Here is a 19,618-nt window from a genome sequence, read left to right as displayed (position 1 = left end):
GGGTCATCTGAAGCCATGGGAGCAGGTAGTAGATGGTCCTATGAGCAACTGGTGCATATCACAAGTCCTGGTTATGCGACCACTGATACCAGGCAGACAATCTATGAAGAGTACTGGTACTAGCTGGGGTCACCCGTCTTGTAAAGACATTGTGCAGAAGGCGGCAATGGCAAACCACTTCTGTAGAAAAATTTGCCAAGAACAATCATTGTTGTGGAAAGACCATGATTGCCTAAGTCATACGACACAGCACATAACAAATGAACGACAAACACAGAATGGAAGTCAGTACCTCATTCTTAATAAACTGTTGGTCGGCTGAATGCCAACAGCGCCTAGTCAATATTCATACTATTCATATTACAAAAATAAATTTAAGGTGCTGCATAGTTTTCAGACTGTAAGAATTTCTTGCTTAAGAGCAATGGATGGTTTTAATTGCCAGCAGAAATGATTTCTTGATTTTAAATCTTTCTTGATTTAAGCACAGATTGAATCATGCTGATGTAATAATATCCAATGATCTTGTTGAGATTAACAATGTCAATACAGCCAAATGACCATCTTCATTGGTAACAATTGGCCCAAGCAATTTATCCCCGGACAGGTTTCAAGTTCAAGTTTAAATTTATTGCTGTTCAACGTACACACATATACAGCTAAATGAAACAACGATCCTCTGGGGCCAAGTTGCAAACACAGTACATATATATCACATACAACACACAAAATGAAAAATAAAATTCTGTGGATGCACAAGTTGACACAAAGTGCATGTAAAACATGTAGTTAAATATCTAACTAAGGATAAATTAGCTGGTAATTATTCTCATATAAGTCCAGTGTGTGATAGATGTCATTCTGAGACAGCCTCTTTAACACATACGTTTTGGTCATGTTCTTTTTTGAAAAAATATTGGGAAGATATCCTTGATATTATTTCAACTGTATTGAATATTGATTTACAACCTCATCCTATTACTTCAATTTTTGGTTTACCAATGATAGAACCTCATCACTTAACCTCTTCAGCGTGTCCGATAATTGCACTTCTTACATTAATGGCTAAAAGATCTATTTTGCTGAATTGGAAAGAGATTAATCCTCCCACCACATTTCACTGAATCTCTCAAACTATGTTATGTTTAAACTTAGAAAAAATCAGAAGTATTTTATAAGATCCATCCAGTAAATTTGAAAAGACTTGGAAGGCCTTTTATTCAACATTTTTATATGATGTGATTTGACCTTTTTTCCAAACCTATTTTCTCATTTTTATATATGCCGAGAGGTTCGGAGTTAATGACACATCGTTTTTGATGTTACAAACAGCCCACGTTCTTTTCTTTTTTTTAAAAAAAGTTTTTGGTTGTATAGTTTGGATTAGTTTTTTTGGGGTGTATATATATATATATTCTTTTTTGGATATGTTAATCCTTTCTTCTATGTATACTATATTTGTGCTTGAACAATTTTGGGAGGTTTATTACCTTTGTATTAATTGATTATATATTTACATCTGTTAACCATTAACACCGTAATCCCAATAATTGTGTAGCAATGTTTTGTTATATCAATTTGATATTAATAAAAAGATTGAAAAGATAAATTATCTAATAGTATACTGCTACTAGTGCTGTTATAAATAATGTGTACAGGGTGTTCAGAAGTCTCGCAGCCCAGGGGAAGAATCAGTAACCTACTGCAACTTCCTTGTTCTTATACTGCGTTCGGATGGTAGGAGATCAAAGAGATTGTGGGACGGATGGAATGGATCCTTGACAATGCTAATGGCTCTGTCAAAGGCTCATAACAGTGAAAGTGTAAATTTCTAGACTGTATGTTTCTCTTTATTTGGCATGGGGTACGTTAATTGGTTGTGTTCCTCTCCTAAGAAAGTTACTAGAACGCGTTCAGTCGTGATATCCACATGTTGTGTGGAGCAAGTCTGTACTACAATACCTACGGGTGGAAACTGATCGATGGGTTGTTAACGCCTTTCTGCTGCTTGTGGCGTTGGTGCTGCGGTCCGGAAAATAGTAATTTTAAATCAGATAATCGCATTGTTCTTCGGCTTTGCAAGGAGGCAGGAAACGTATGCACCCCGCCTCCCCCAGAGTCTACAACGGAGAGGATGTAACCTTCGGTAACTAGGTTACTTTGCGTGGAGGGCTGACTTGCCTGCTGCTTTCTGACTGCCCCCGAGGCTGCTGGACAGCGGTGCTTTGCGAGCTTGTAGAGATGCCGGTGAGATTCAGCGACCCAAGAGACCTGATCTCCCCTAAGGCCGTGGCCCAGATGCTGCAGATCCTCTTCACCTGCGCGGCCCTGGGTCTGTCGAGGATAGCGGCGAACGGCGGCTCGGCTCGTGACCGGGGATTCAGCACCTTCGCCTTGTTCACCTGGTGCTTCTCCTTCATCTGCACCCTCCTCGTCTTCGCGGTCGAGTTCACACAGGTGCACAGCCTCTTCCCCCTCACCTGGAAGAACCTATCAGTGGCCGTCTCCGCTTTCGCCGGTCTCATGAACCTGGCCACCTCGGTCAGCTACCCGCTGATGGTGGCGAACGCCAGCGAGAGCCCGCTCTGCTCTCAGGCCGGCACCTGCACCTGGACCTGGACCTGGACCCAACCCCTGTGCGCCTACGACATCGCCGCCATCGCCTGCTCCTGCCTAGCCTCATTTGCCTACGCGGCCGAGGTGTTCATGTCCCGCAGCTCCCGCCGCAACACCTACATGGCGACGGGGCCCGGCCTGCTCAAGGTGCTGCAGGTATCCATCGCCTGCATCCTCTCCGTTCCCCTGGCAACCGGGCAGATCCCAGCATTCCCGGGCTTCTGGTGGGCGGTGGGCGCGCTCTGCGCTTGCGCGTTCATATCCCTGGTTGTCATGGTGATGGTGGTGGAGTGCCGGGCATGTTGCCCGGTCCCGCTGGAGCGGCTGCTGGCGGCCTTCGGTATCCTGGGCGTGTTGCTGAGTGGGGCCTTACTGGTGGTCTGGACCCTCGGCTTCAGCAAGCAAGACGACCAGACGGCCTGCCGCTGGAAACTGTGCCTGTCGTCCGCCGTGCTGATCAGCCTCAACTTTCTGGCTTATGTGAGTGATCTGGTCCACGCCGTTAAACTGAACTGTTCGAGAAACTGAGAGTTTGCAGACTCCGGCCCTCCAGCGCAGCCCGTGCGGGGCTCTCACGGTAAGGTCGCATCCTTTCATGATGGATGGAGCAAAATATTTCTGGGAATCTAGAGCAAAATACTTATGGGATTTCAGAGAACAGGGAATACAACATGGAACATTACAACACAATACAGACTCTTCGGCCCACGATGTCATGCTGACCCTTTAACAAACTCCAAGATCGGTCTAACCCTTCCCTCCCACGTAGCCCTCCATGTTTCTATTATATTGGATGGACAACATTTTAAGAACAACTTCTTCCTCTCCACTATAATATTTCTGAACAGTCCGTGGAATCTGCTTTGTTATTTATCTTTTGCACTATTTATTTATGTATTTATTTATTTATTTTGTAACTTTTAGTAGCTGCCATAACTTAATGCACACAACTTAACACATTTCACAGCTTAGTCAGTGTCCATAAACCTGGTTCTGAAAACATCTGTGGGCTGATTAGTAAGTATGCAATGACACAAAATTGGCAGAGTTCTGAATAATGAGGAAGGTTATAGAGTCCTAGAGTTATGCTGCAAGGAAACGGGTTCTTTTGCCCAGCTGGCCCAAACGGACCAAGATGCCCCAACCAAGTGACACCTATTTGCCAGAGTCTGGCCCAGAACCTTCTAAAGCTTTCAATCCATGTACCTGTCCAATTGTCTTTTAAAAATTGTCCCTGAAGCTGCCTCACCACTTCTTTGGGCAGCTCATTCCGCATACATGCCACCCTTTGTGTAAGAAAAGCTCCCGCTCAAGTTTTTGCCCTTCTCACCTCAAACCTGTGGTGTTTAGTTCATTGAGGACCCTCAACATCTAGGACATGCCCTATTCTTGTTACTACCAACAGGGAGGTATAGGAGCCTGAAGAGTCAAACTCAACAATTCAAAAACAGTTTCTTTCCCTTTGTTGGTAGATTATAAAGAAGGCAAGACAGCAGCTATACTTCATTAGGAGTTTGAAGAAATTTGGCATGTCAATAAATACACTGAAAACTTTTATAGATGTATTGGAGAGCATTTTGACAGGCTGTGTCACTGCCTGGTATGGTGGGGTGGGGGGGCTACTGCACAAGACCAAAAGATGTTGCAGTGGGTTGTAAATCTAGTCAGCTCCATCTTGGATACTAGCATACAAAGTGCCCAGGACGTCTTCAAGGAGTGGTGTCTCAGTAAGGTAGCATCCATTACTAAGGACCTCCAGCACCCAGGGCATGCCCTTTTCTTACTGTTATCATCAGGTGGGAGGTACAGAAGCCTGAAGGCACACACTCAGTGATTCAGGAACAGCTCCTTCCCTTCTACCATCCGATTCCTAAAATGGACATTGAACCCGTGAACATTAGCTCACTTTTTTTTAAATATATGGTATTTCTGGTTTTTTTGCATGTTTTTAAATCTTTTCAATATATGCATACTGTAATTGATCTACCTATTTTTTATTTCATTTATTATTATTTAAAATTTTTCTTCTATATTACATATTGCATTGAACTGCTGCTGCTATGTTAACAAATTTCATGTCATATGCCGGTGATAATAAACCTGATTCTGATTTCTGAACAGTCCATGAATATTACATCATCATTCCTTTTTTTTAAAGACTATTTATTTATTTTGTATTTTGTAGTTTTTTGGTTTGCACTTTACTGCCCCCACAAAAACAAAGTTCAAGTTCAGTTTATTGTCATTTAACTGTACACATGTATACCACCAAATGAAACAATGTTCCTCCAGACCAAGGTGCACAACATGGTACATACAACGCATAAAGTAATATTACCACAAATAATAAGATGCTTATATGATACAAGTTTAAAAAAGTAAACACTGTAACACTATTGGTCGCTTCATATGTGGTAAGATATGGGTGGTGGCGGGGAGTTCAGTAGTCTCAAGGCCATATAAGACTGATAGTAAATCTGATTATGATTCAAATTGATTCTTGAATTCCTCGATTTTGGGGGAAGAAGATTGAGTGCATTCACCCTATTATCTAGGCCCTTATGATTTTATACACCTTTATAAGATCAGTCTCCTACATTCTTAGTCTCCAATACCATAAGGAATAAAGTCCTAGCCCGTCCATCTTCTCTGTGTAACTCAGTCCCCCAAGCCTGCCTTTGTAAATCTTTTATGCACTGTTTCCAGTTTAATAGTCTCTATCAGGGAGACTGAAACTGAACACAGTATTCCAAGCAACCTTACCAGTGCCCGATACAACTGCACCAAGACCTCTCAGCCTTAATACTCAATGCTGTGATTTGGGAAGGCCAGCTTGCTAAAAGCTTCCTTCACCACCCTGTTTCTTTTTGACTCCACTTTCAGTGAACCATGTACTTGTGATGCAAGGTCCTTCTGTGCTACAATACTCCCTGTGGCCCTGCTGTTTGCAAAAAGTCCTACCTGCATTTGACTTTCCAAAATGCAACATCTCATACTTAAATTAAACTCCATTTGCCATTGCTCAGCCGACTTACTCAGCTGGTCAAAATCACTTTGTAATTTTTGATGCCCTCCTTCATTGTCCACCATAACACCTATTTAAGTGTCATCTGCAAACTTAGCAACTATGCCTTGTACATTCTCATCCAAACAATTGATAGAGGAAAACAGCAGTGGGGCCCAGCATTGACGCCTGAGGAACAGCACCAGTGACAGGCCTCCTGTCTGAGAAACAACCTTCCTCATCAATCTCTACTTTCTACTATCAAGCCAGTGGTGCATCCAGTTATCCAGCTCTTTCTGGATTCCATGTAATCTAACCTTCTCAAGCAGCCTACCATGTGGAACCTTACCAAAAGCCTTACTGAAATCCTTATAAACCATGTCTACTGCCTTGCCATCATCAATCTTCTTTGTCACATCATCAAAAAAAGATCAAGTTTTCACTCACACACACTGCCACGCTGACTCCTCCTAATCAGTCCCTGTCTTTCCAGATGTATTGATTTATTGGGGTACAGAGTAGAATGGGCCCTTCTGGACCTTTGAGCTGTGCCACCCAGCAAACCCTCAATTTAATCCTATCCTAATCACAGGACAATTTACAATGATCATTTAACCTATCAACTGGTAGGCCTTTGGACATTGGGAGGAAACCCGAGCACCCGGAGGAAACCCACGTGGTCACAGGGACAGTGTACAAGCTCCTTACAAGCAGTGGCAGGTATTGAACCCAGGTCGCTGATACTGTAAAGTATTGTGCTAACCATTACACTACCATACTGCCCTTACAGAGGAATATCTTAATCTTCAGATCCCCTCCCAGAAAGCATACCTACCACAGATGTTAGACTTGCTGGTCTATAGTTCTTGGGTTTTTCTTTGCTGCCCTTAAATCAAAGCACAACATTCAACCATCTTCCAGTTTACCAGCACCTCACTGATGGCTGATGGTGATGCAAATATATCAGCCAGGGTTTCTGCAATTTCTTGTCTAGCCTCCCACAGTGTTTTTGGATTTACCTGGTCAGTCCCTGGAGGTGTGTTTGCCATTATACCTTTTAAGATAATCAGCACTAGTCTTATTGTAATGTTGACCACCCCAAGACTTCCCTTGATTCCAAACCCTTCATGTCTTTCTCCATCATGAAAAGAGAGGAGAAATATTCATTAAGGACCTGAGCTACCTGCTATGGCTCCACACAAAGGTCACCCCTTTGGTCTTTGAGGGACCCTATTCTTGCTTTAGTTATCTTTTCTCTTAAAATACTTAATAAAATCTCTTTGGATTTTCCTTAATCTTTTCTTTCAAATTTATTTCATGCCCCCTTTTTGCTGTCCTGATTTCTTCCTTGAGTAAACTCCAGCATCTCCTAAACTGCTCCAGAGATTTGCTTGGTTCCAGCTGCATGTACCTAACCCATGCTCCTTCCATTTTCCTGGTCAGGGCCTCAACATCCCTTGTCATCCAGGGTTCCCTAGTCCTGTGGACCATTCATTTGTATCTTGCTGCACTACCTGTTCTTCGTGGAAAAGTTTCTGTGGAAAAATACCGTTAATCATGTTCATTAAGCAATCATCAATGTGGAATGTCCTGGAAGCCCAGTGGGAAAAGGAGTTGGTGGATTCTTTGTTATGGTTCCCTAAGAAGATTAAGAGGGTTACGGGGTAGTATGGGTTTAGTACTCTTTTTTAAGGAATATATGGGTCAGCACAACATCGAGGGCTGAAGGGTCTGTACTGTGCTGTAGTATTCTAAAGTCTAAGATTGTTGTTCATCTGGCTGAATTCCTCATGGCAGAGCTCGATTGGCTGGTGGAGAGAGGAACTCTTCCTTTCAGATCCTTCCTCCTGTTCTTTGTCCAAAAAATATCCCAATCACAGACATTACTTGGAATCAAAAGAGAAAGTACTGGAAACATTTGCAAAAACTTAGGGACAGGAATAGGCCATTGTCCTCTCATTGTCTTACCATTCGATGCTTCAGGCCCGATCTTGTTTTCTGCCAGTTTGCATCGCCCTAAATTCCCTGAACTTTCAGAAGTGTATCTACCCTTACTGTAAATGTACCAACTCAGATTTAGAAGTAGATGTAATATCACTGTCTTATATGAAGTAAAATTCATTGTTTGTCCCAGATGGCATAATGAGAGGAGGGCATGTCCCGGATGGTGAGGGTCTTAATGATGGACACTGCCCTCTTGAGGCACCACCTCTTGAAGATGTCCTTGATGGTGGGGTGGGTTGTGCTCATGATGGAGCTGGTGGGTCTACAGCCCTTTGCAGTCTCTTGTGATCTTGTGCATGGGCATACGGGGCAAGAATTTTACATCATGGGATAATTCAGCATGATGGGATAGGATCTCATTTGTTCCATCACGTAGATGCCATTTCTTCAATGAAGCTCTCTATTTAATCTCTCAGTATCTATGGAGGGGTGTACACAGTTGACATTTTGGGCCGAGACCCTTCATCAGGACTTGATGAAAGGTCTCAGCCCGAAATGTCAACTGTTTATTTATCTCCATAGATGCTGCCTGACCTGCTGTGTTCCTCAGCGTTTTTGCTTAAGATTTCCAGCATCTACAGAATCTCCTGTTTTTCTCATTTATTCTCTGTTGCCTGCACTTTCTCTTCACCTAGTCAACTTCCTTTCACTTCTACCAGTGAGTATATACAATTAAATCTATTCTCTTTGAGGCAATGAATTCTGTAATCATAACTCACTGCATCAAGGAAAAGTTCCATTCTGACACTTCTGCTTTTTCCAGTCATCATAAATCTGCTTCTTTTGATTTCTAATCCTTCAATCATATCACTTTACTCCCCTTCCCCACCCAGGTGATCATGCCCCTCTCTCCAACACAACAATCGAACTCACTCACCAGCTAGAATCCATGTCATATTGGCACTTTTCCTGATCTACACTGAGCAGTAAGTTGCAGATTCAAACTCTTTGTATATATTTTTTTCCTTTCCCTATTTCTTCCCTATCCATTTTTCACCTTCTTTTCTTTCCAAGTCATAGACCACTACAACACAGAAATAGGCCCTTTGGCCCATCTAACCTGTGCTGAACTAATGTGCCTAGTCTCTTGGACCTGCACCTGGATCACAGCCCTCCATAACCCTCCCAACCATGTATCTATCCAAATTTCTCTTAAATGTTGCAAATGAACCACGACTTCCGCTGATGGCTAGTTCCACTCTCTCACCACCCTCTGAGTGAAGTTCAAATTAAATTTATCCAATTATATAGATGTCACCATATACACCAAGATCCATTTCCTTGCGTGCATACTCAATAAATTCATAATAGAATAATAACCACAATGAAAGATGATCCAACTTGGAGGGAGTGTGTGAAAGATCACAAACTCTGCAGGTACAAAAAGAAATAATAATAATAATAATAATAACTAACTAAGCAATAAATATCAAGGACATGAGATGAATAGTCGTTGAAAGTGAGTTCATAGGTTATGGGACCATTTCAGTGATGGGCAAATGAAGTTGAAGTTCCTACTTGTATTCCTCTTAAAAACGTCACCTTTCACCCTTAATCCATGGCCTCTACTAGTCTCGCCCACCTTCAGTGGAAAAAGTCTGTTTGCGTTTACCCTATCTATACTCCTCACAAATCCCAACTTTCCTTCCATTCTTTTACTTATACACCACTCCAATTTCCTCCTCTTACTCATACTTATTCCCTTCCCTTCCCCCTTCCTCCTTCCTCCAAATCTATCCCCAAGCTTTGAACCCTGCCTTCCTGAATATTGGGCTTGAATGTTAGGAAGCGACAGAGGGCATCATTCCCCCAGTGTCCTAGGGCGATGGTGTGAAAAGGGAAAAGTCCTGACTGAGATGTCGCTTCATGTATTTCAGGTGCTCCCTCCAAAGATGTTACCTCTTTGTGCTTGGTTCAACGGATGGTTCTGGAATATAGGCGACTTCTTCTCTGGTCCTTTAAACATGGGGTCTTTGATGCAAGAATTTCATCTTCCTCTTCAGAAAAAGACCACCATGAAAAGCTTATCATGCAAGGAGTTTGTAGTTGGTTGGCAAGTGAATGAATTGCCGGTCTAAATCTACAGAGGCTGGACTGCACCTTTTCAGCAGCACGTTTATTTAAAAAGCCTCACTGAAAACTATGAACTCTCTGGTTTTAAACCTGTTGAACGTTACCCTCCTGTCAGAATAATATAAAAATGGATGATGATTTTTATGGTAACTTAACCAAAATTGATCAGTGGACTGGGTCAGCAAAATGCACATTATCATCAACCTGTATCTCACCTTTTCTTTCTTCTTGGTATTATACTTTAACCATAACTTGTTGATAGGGAAAATAAATCAACCACAATCATGTGGTGGACTGGGCCAAATGGCCTACGTCTGCACCTATGTCTTATGGTTTCATGGACTCTAAACCGTTCATGTTAATGCAGAGGAATATTTTGAATGTAAATTTGTTTTACACAGAATTTGTTGAGTTGAATCCAAAGTCAGTCAACTAGCTCCTCTTTACACTATCTACAACCAGCAGTTGTTCACAACAAGAATGGGGATTTCTGTAACCAGACTTCACATTTGTGTAATTTCCCCGAAGAGCAAAGTTTTAGTAGCACTGTCAGTGCCACTTTATCACCCATGAAACTGGCCTCATTTAAACCAAGATTTCCACCTTTGGAAACTAAAATTTCACCCAGCAGCTACCACTGACTCATGAAGATAATTCCCCAAACTTTGTGGCTGTCATGTCAGTGAAAGTGGCTGATTTGTCAGTAATAATTTTGCAAAGTTGAGAGCAAATTCTATTGTGTGCACTTAAATGCAGAAATACCTTGTGCCTTCTATGTATTTTGAGAAATAATGGATTGGAAAAATCTCAAGGTTTTATGAACTATTAAAAAGTTACTATAGGTATGAGAGAGGTTTTAATTCTCTACCTATCACTGCACCTTCAAATCAACATTTTATAAACTGTATGTCTATAGTCATTCTTGTATTTTAAATTATTTTATAAAGTTTATGATAATTCATTTACTACCTTAACCTTTTGTTTGAGCAAATCATTATTTCCTGCTTTAAAATGGGCGGCACAGTCATGTATTGGTTAGTGTAACAACATTACAGTGCCATGACCCAGGTTCAATTCCACCACTGTCTGAATTTCTGTTCACTGTCTCTATCTTCATCTTTAATCCATTACGTTTGGAAGTCTCTCTGTATAATTAGCCACTAGATGGAAGTTCTTGTGTGAACACCTCGGCTTCTCGATAATCAGAAAAAAATCTTCTTTTTCCCTCCTTCAAAAAAATTATCAATGTTGCTGGGTGACACATTATAAATTTATAGCCTTTTTCCCATAAGACTTTTTTCGCTGGGTTAAATTTCTTCTTTCTCTTCAAAAGGTTATAACTTATATCAGGATAAAAAAGAACTGGTTTCCCTGCTATCATCAATGGCCCGTTTCTATTTTTGGCACTTTGGGCAGCCGCCTTCAGGATCTTTTCTTTGTCGTGGTATCTTAAGCATTTTATCAGAATTGATCATGGATTTTGATCAGGTTGAGGTCTTGACCTTAAGGTTCTGTGAGTTTCTATCTCAATTGGAGTTTCTCCTTCCATTTCCAATTTTTCAGGGATCCATTTTTGAAAAAAACTTATTGGATCATCACCTTCTTCATCTTCTTTAAGTCCTACAATTTTAATATTGTTTCGTCTACTAAAATTTTCAAGCTTATCAATTTTTTCCATAAATTGTTTTCTTTCTGATGTCCAAGCAGTATTCTCATCTTCCATTTTGTTCATTCTTTCAACCATGTCTTCCGTTGTAGTTTCCAAGTCAATAATTCTCTTTTCCATTTTTTCCTGTCTCTTTGTCATTTTATCAAACATAATCTCCCTATTTATCATTTTTTCTTTGATTTCTTTTTGATTACTTTTAATGTGCCTAATTTACACATTATTTGCCTCAAAGTCTTTTCTATATTTCCAGGAGAACTTTTATCTCCATCTCCATCTGATCTTTCCAGAGAATCTGACTCTCCCTCAGATTCACTTTCACTTTCAGTTACAGTTGTAACTGGGCTTTGTAGTTTTGGTTGCTCCCGTTTGCGCATGCTCCTTCCTTCACGCTTGCGTAGTTCTCGTTGGTCTTTTCCTTTAGGAATGTCCAATGTTGCCGCAGTTTCCTCTTCCGTATCGCTGGTGGTATAATGTACCTGAGTCCACGGTTCTTTGGTAGAAGTGGGCCTTGGTTCTGCTCCAAGTTGCATTGTCTTCCCGGTAGTGGATTTTCTTCATTTTCTGTTTTTGAGGCATAGCTTGAAACAATCCGGAGTAGTTTATAAGTAACTTTTAGAAAGTATTGACTAACTTTTCTTCACTTAAACATTAATTTATTGATTTTTTACGGGAGAGCTGGGTTCCAGCGTCTTGATCCTACGTCATCATGTGACGTCCCCCACTGTCTGAATTTCTGAACTCCCTCTGACCATGTGGATTTCCTCTGGGTGTTTTGGTTTCCTCCTACAGTCCAAAGATGTATGAGTTTGTAGGTAATTGGTCATGTGGGTGTAACTGGACAATGTGGGCTCATTTGACCAGAAGGGCCAAGATACTGTGCTGTATCTCTAAATAAAATAAAGAATAAAAATATTACTTCCTAACAAACAACATCAGAGTAGTAGAAATTCACTCCACAGAAATTTTTGAGTCCTTTTTGGCAGCTTCTTTAGTGGCCATTTCGGTTTCTTTGCCACTGGCTGTGTACTCATGCTAAAGTAACCAAGATAGGCGGTATGGTAGCGTAGCGGTTCACACAGTGATTAGGATATTAGAGTTCAATTCCAACATCCTCTGTAAGGAGTTTTTATATGTTCTCCCCATGGAATGTATGACTTTCCCTGGGTACTCAGGTTTCCTCCCACAGTCCAAAGACATACCAGGTAGGGTAACTGGTCATTGTAAATTGTCCCATGATTAGGTTAGAGTTAAATTGTGGTTGATGGGGGTTTCTGGAATGGCAGGGCTAGAAGACCAGAAGAGACTACTCTGTGCTGTATCTCTAAATAATTTTCTTAAAGTTCAATGCATAGACTTATGCTCAGCCCTGCACAGACATAGACTCTATTAGTGCAATAGGAACAGTGATGTTACATTACTTTAGTGCATTAGTCATTTAAAGGAACCGCTGTGGTTTAAGAATTTGATGAACAGAAGAGATTCTCCTGTCTACACCAGTGAGTCTTGACATAGATTGGGGGACCGCTTCATCAAGTACCTTTGCTGTCTGCCACAAAAGGTGAGACTTCCCAGTCAATTTGATTTCCCATTCCCATCCATTCCTATTCTGACAGTGTCTGCATAGCCTCATTTACCATCATGAAAAGGCAGCAGTCAGGTTGGATGAACAACACCTCGTATTCCATCTGGGCAGCCTGTGGGCATAGACATAGATATCTCCAATCTGGAAATTCCTACCTTGCTCTCTTCTCTTTGTTTCCATTCCCCATTCTCGTCCCCCTCTCATCACTTCACCTACCAATCACCTCTCTCTGGTTCCCCTCCTCCCCTTTCAACAGATTCCTTCTTCAGCCCTTTACATCCTCCACCTATCACTTACTGGCTTCTTACTTCAACTTCCTCCTCACCCACCCATCTTCCCCCTTACCTGGTCTCACCTATCACCTGCCAGCTTGTACTCCTCTTCCCCCCCCCACCTTATTCTGGCTTCTAACCCCTTTGTTTTCAGTCCTGATGAAGGGTCCTGGCCCGAAACATCAACTGGTTATTGCGGCCTTACATAGTTACTCCAGCAGCATTTTTTGTGTCGCTTAAGAATTTAGTTTAATTTTAGAAATATAAAATTGTGAATACCAAGTAATAGTGAAGTTGCAATTTTATGGGGAAAATCCAGTGGGTTCTCTAATATCCCTAGGGAAGAAAACCTCCCTCATCTGCCAAGTGTGCCCACCATGACAACACCACCAAAATTGCTTCTTGAATATTTTTGTTTATTTGGAGAATTAGCACAGTACCAGACCCTTCCAGGTGAACGAGCCCTTGCTGCCCAGTTACATCCATGTGACCAATTAACCTACTAACCCGTACATCTTTGGAATGCGAGAGAAGACCAGAGCACCCAGAGGAAACCCATACAATTATGGGGGAATATGTACAAGCTCCTTGCAGGCAGCAGTGGGAATTGAACCCAGGCTGCAGGTGCTGTGATAGCATTATGCTAACCGCTTCACTCCATGCCGCCCCATTATTGGGACTGGGTTGGCGAGTCCTTTGATCATATCAAACTGCCACAAGTTCTGTGGGAACATGTTCATTACAGGGGTCATGGAGGTTCAAGATGTAAACCCACCACTGCCTTCTCAAGGACATCTAGGCATAGGCCATGAATTAACTCTACAGAGAGGTTGCAGATCAGAAAACTCTGCAATGACCTTTCAGTCACTCTCGCCTACAGTAGTCTCAGTTACAATTAATTGAAACAGGATGAGCAATGTTGTAGAATATGTTCCAAAACCAGTGATATGGTATTTATTACGGCAGGTAAAGTAAGTTTCAATATTCTCTCAGATCTGAAGAAATCTTGTGGTTACAGAGTGTGTTTCCTGACTCAGGATGTCTTGAGGCACTTTACAGCCAATGGACTGTAGCCACAATTATATGAAATAGCAGTTAATCAGTACACAGCCATCTCACACATACAAGTGAGATGATGATAACCTGACATATTTTGACTAGGACATGAGATTCTGCAAACCCAGACCAACACACACAAAATACCGGAGGAATTCAGGGGTCTGAGTTGGGACTGCTTCTTTTTACATAATAGACCAATGATTTGGATGATGGACTCGATGGCTTTCTGGTCAAGTTTGCGGATGATACTAAGGTAGGTAGAGGGGCAGGTAGTATTGAGAGAGTAGAGCGGTGGGCTAAGCACACACTCCTGAGGTTCACCAGTGTTGATTGTCAGCGAGGAGGAGATATTATCACCAATCTGTACATATTATAGTCTTCTGGTTTCAATTGATCCATTTGCAGAAGGAGGTACAAAGGCCCAGGTTCTGTAGCTTATCAATCAGGACTGTTGGAATGAATGATGGTGTTAAACACTGAGCTATAGTCAATGAACAGTAATCCTGACATAAGTGTGTGTATCAGTATTCGGACCCTATCTTCTACTCCTTCCACAATACCGTCAACCTTCGTATCATCTGCAAACTCACTAACTCATCCTTACACTTCATGATTTAAGACATCTACAAAAATCACAAGCAGCTGGGGTCCAAGAACAGAGCCCCATGGAACATCACTGGTCACTGATCATATAAGAATGTTGTCGTGCATTGAATCATTAGTATTCCTTTCCTGTAAGATATTCTAGAACTTAGTTACTCAAACTATTATAGGATGCTGATGAAGAGTTTTGGCCTGAAATGTCAGCTGTTTATTCCCCTCTAGATATGCTGCCTGAACTGAGTTCTTCCAACATTGAAGAGATGCTCTATTAAAGAGTAATCTTGCTTTGTACGTTTTCTCCACCTTGTGGCCTAAAAGTAAACTGCAGTTTTGATTTATAATGTTGTTTATTGGAGGTGGAAATTATATAATTTTATATAATTATATAATTTTCTTATCAAAGAATGTGTGCAGAATACAACTTCAAGATTTGTCTTCTCCTGATAGCCATAAAGTACAGAAAAAACATATATGTAGTTGAAAGAAAGAGAACAGTTTCTCCACGTGAAAAGAAAAATAAGCAAAAACTCAGAAAACCCAAAATCCCTCTCTCGCAAAAAAAAATTAACAGATCGCCCAAATCCCCAGCCCACCAATTGGCAAAAAGAAAGAATGGGTGAGAACGTGAAAGATACATAGAACTAAAAGAGGTCAAAATGAACTGTAGTCCAATCCCTAAATCTCCGAGAGCATCAGGATCCAGCAGCCTCTCTGAGGTAAGTGACATGAACCAGTTTATGTATTCACTATTGAATGAAAGGAATCTATTTACCATAGTTGTTGAAACGTCATTGTTTAATCTCACTTTGCAGACGGGACTAGCAGTACTGCTACATTATAAAAAAAAAACTTCAAAAATGCTGTTGCATTTGACATTCCTTTAATGTTACTTTTTACCCTCCTGTCACCATAGCCAACTTGTCTTCTTTACCGTCTCATCAAGGGAGATGTGTGGGGGAGATTAGTGTGTGCCTGGAATGTGCTGCCTGGGATGGTAGTGGAGGTAAATATGATAGAGGATCTGGGATAAAGATTAATTAGCTTTATTTGTCACATGTACATCAAATACAGTGAAATGTGTTGTTTGCATCAAATCAAATCAGCAGCAAGGATTATACTGGCAGCCAGCAAATGTCACCATGCTTCCAGTGCCAACATAGCACACTCACTACTTACTAGCAGAAAATATGGAGCCAAGGCAGGTAGACGGTGTGGATCAACAGACTCGTATTCCTTGGCAGAATCTCAAAAATGTTGACACAAGAATTAGAATCAGGTTTAATATCACTGGCATACATCGTGACATTTGTTGTTTTTGTCATAGCAGTACAGCACAAAACATACTAAAAAGAAACTATATAATAAGTATGTATATTGTACCTTTTAAAAAGTATTCACCTCCCCTTGGAAATTTTCATGTTTTATCGTTTTACACCATTGAATAACAGTAGATTTAATTTGGCTTTTTTTGGACACCGATCAACAGTAAAAGAAAACTCTTGTGTCAATGTGAAAACAGATCTCTACAAAGTGATATAAATTAATTACAGATATGAATCAAAATAATTGATTGCATAAGTATTCACCCCTTTAATATGACGCACCGGATAATCACTGATGCAGCCATTTGGTTTTAGAAGACACATGATTAGTTGAATGAATATCACCTGTGTGCAGTCAAGGTGTTTCAACTGATTGTAGTAAAAATATATCTGTATCTGGAAGGTGTTGGTGAGACAGTATCCTGCCAAAAACTATGACATGAAGGCAAAAGAGCACCCCAAGCAACTCTGTGAAAAGGTTATTGAAAAGCACAAGTCAGAAGATAGATACAAGAAAATTTCCAAGTCACTGAATATCCCTTGGAGTACCATTAAGTCAATCATTAAGAAATGGAAAGAATATGGCACAGCTGTAAATCTGCCTAGAGCAGGCTGTCCTCAAAAACGGAGTGACCATGCAAGAAGAGCACTAGTGAGGGAAACCTCCAAGAGACTAGAGTTACAAGCTTCAGTGGCTGAGATGGAACGGACTGCACATACAGCAACTGTTTCCTGGGTGATATACCAGTCGCAGCTTTATGAGACAGTGGCAGAGAGAAAGCCACTGTTGAAAAAACTCACATGAAATCTTGGATAGAGTTTGCCAGAAGGCATGTGGGAGACTGAAGTCAGCTGGAAGAAGGTTCTATGGTTCGATTAAACCAAAATTGAGCTTTTGACCATCAGACTAAATGCTATGGTGTAAGCCAAACACCACACATCATCAGAAACACACCATCCCTACCGTGAAGCACGGTGTTGGCTACATCATGCTGTGGGGATGCTTCACTGCAGCAGGCCCTGGAAGGCTTGTGAAGAGAGATAGTAAAACGAATGCAGCAAAATACAGGGAAAACCTGATGCAGTCTGCAAGAGATATCTGATGGTTTCCCTGGTGACTACACCTGCAGGAACTGCATCCAACTTCAGCACCTGACTGACTGGGTCATGGAGTTGGATGTAGTCAGGATCATTCAGAAGACCAAAAATATTATAGATGAGACTTTGAAAGAGGTGGTCACATCCAGAGTATAGGCTTTGGGCAGTAGATGGGTGACCACCGGGAGATGCAAGGGAATTAAGAAGTCAGTGTGGGATTCCCCTCAGCAACAAGTATACCTCTTTGAATTACTCCCTGTGCCATGGGTTAGGAATGGGGTGACAGCACGGATGAATGAGTGGCTGCGGAGATGGTGCAGGGGACAGGGCTTCAAGTTCTTGGAGCACAAGAGGGGTGAGTTGCACTGAACCGGAGTGGACCCAATATCCTGGCCAGGAGGTTTGCTTATGTTACTTGGGAGAGTTTAAACTAGTTTTGCAGGGGCCTGGGAACTGGAGCCCCAGGTCAGTAAGTGAAGGATTGGACCAGGAGGTAATGTCAGGGGAAGTATTGAAAGGCAAAATAAAAATAGCGGGTATGATGGGTCAGATAGTTTGAAGTGTGTATATTTTAATACTAGGAGTATTATGAGTAATTGTGATGAACTTAGAGCACAGATCAGTACATGGAAGTATGATGTTATAGCCATTACTGAAACTTGGTTAAGAGAGGAGCAGGAATGGGTGATTAAGGTACAACATTTACAAAGTTTTTGAAAAGATAGAGGAGGAAGTAAAAGAGGGGTGGAGTTGCACTACAAATCGGACAATATCACAGCTGCACTCAGGGGAGACATAATGGAGGGGCCAGACACCAGGTCCATTTGGGGTGAACTCAGGAACAGGAAGGGTGCAATCACACCAATGGGATTGTACTACTGACCCCCTGATAGCCACTGGGACATTGAGGAACAGATAGGTAATCAGATTAAAGAAAAGTGTAAAGGTAATAGGGTTGTCATCATGAGGGATTTCAACTTCCCTAATATAAACTGGGACCTTAGTGTAAGAGATTTAGATGACAAAGCTTAGTGAATCCAGGAAGGTTTCTTAAATCAATATGTGGACAATCCAATGAGAGGAGGGGCCATACTGGACCTGGTGTTGGCTAATGAGCTGAGCCAGATGACTGACCTCTCAGTGGATGAACAGATAGGGGACAGTGACCACAACTCATTTAACTTTCAGGATAGCTATAGATAAGGATAGGTATGGTCCTTGTGGGAGAGTTTTAAATTGGAGTAGGGCAAATTATGTAGGCATTAGGCAGGAACTAAGAAGCATTAATTGAGAACATCGTTTCTCTGGCAAGTCCACATCAGACATGTGGTGTGCACAGAGTATAGGAAAGGTATGTTCCTGTTAGAAGTGTTATGTACCCCGTAACTGGGTCACTTACCAACAAAGATAGAGAGGTCTGTTGAAGTCTCATGATATGATGTTTAACAGTATTTATTAGTAAAAATACACAAAAATAATATCAATGCAAACATACAGATAACATACATCGTCAATACTAAATCTAAAAGTGCGGGTATAATAATAATCAATAAGAAATAGCTCTGTCGTTGTCTAGGGGATAATGTATTGTCTGATGGAAATATAAAAGTCACTCAGTTCATGCAGGCTGCAGCCTTGGGGACCGCTGTATTTCAATGGTTGGAGAGAGAGAGAGTTTTGGAAGAATAAACTTGCAATCCGTCGGGAGTCCTGTTGGTGTGGCCGTTCACTCGTGGCCTCTCCTTTAGCTAAAGCCATTCTTCTATGGTGAGGCTGCCAATCCCAGGCAAGGGAAGGACACACACGAGCCCCCCACCGGCTGTCGCTATTAAACTCTGTCACGTGATTTCTAGCGTTTCTTATGGTGCGTCTAAAGGGGTTGTTCCCCAGACCCTCTTTTATCCTTACTCACGGGGTCTCAGATGTCAATCAGGTTGGGATGATGCAATCCCTCAACCAGCCCACTCTGGTAGTCCCCTGAGGGCTTCAATGAATAGTACAGTACTCAATACACAATTCCGTCTCCAAGAGACAATAGCCGTAATCAGGGGTTTTTGTTTCGCTGAGGCCGGGACACATTCCAAACCTTGAGGATTCTGCGTGTCTCTCTCTCATTTTCTGGGTCCCAGACCCGAGTTAATAGCGATCTTGCGATTCTCAAAAAGGAGGGGGCGACTTTGTACCCTTCGACCCCTCAGAGTTGTGGCACATTCGTAACAGAAGGAAGGACATGGATGGAAAGATAAGCAATAATGGGGATGGCAGGGGTAAGTTTTTCACACAGAGAGTGGTGGGTGCATGGAATGCACAGGCAGC

General features: G+C 41.7%; 1 protein-coding gene across 1 annotated transcript; it reads left to right on the top strand.

Annotated features, from left to right (window-relative positions):
- The first annotated feature begins 617 nt into the window (after positions 1 to 617).
- Positions 618 to 10,671, top strand: LOC132379920 (myeloid-associated differentiation marker homolog). Its single transcript, XM_059948274.1, has 2 exons — positions 618 to 3,193; positions 9,502 to 10,671. The coding sequence occupies exon 1, from the start codon at positions 2,242 to 2,244 to the stop codon at positions 3,142 to 3,144; it is 903 nt and encodes a 300-aa protein (XP_059804257.1). The 5' UTR covers positions 618 to 2,241; the 3' UTR covers positions 3,145 to 3,193; positions 9,502 to 10,671.
- Positions 10,672 to 19,618: the final 8,947 nt, after the last annotated feature.

Source organism: Hypanus sabinus, chromosome 23, assembly GCF_030144855.1.
Source record: "Hypanus sabinus isolate sHypSab1 chromosome 23, sHypSab1.hap1, whole genome shotgun sequence".
Taxonomy (NCBI): Eukaryota; Metazoa; Chordata; class Chondrichthyes; order Myliobatiformes; family Dasyatidae; genus Hypanus; species Hypanus sabinus.
Note: the sequence above shows the minus strand (reverse complement) of the source record. Positions and strands in the feature narration are given on the sequence as shown.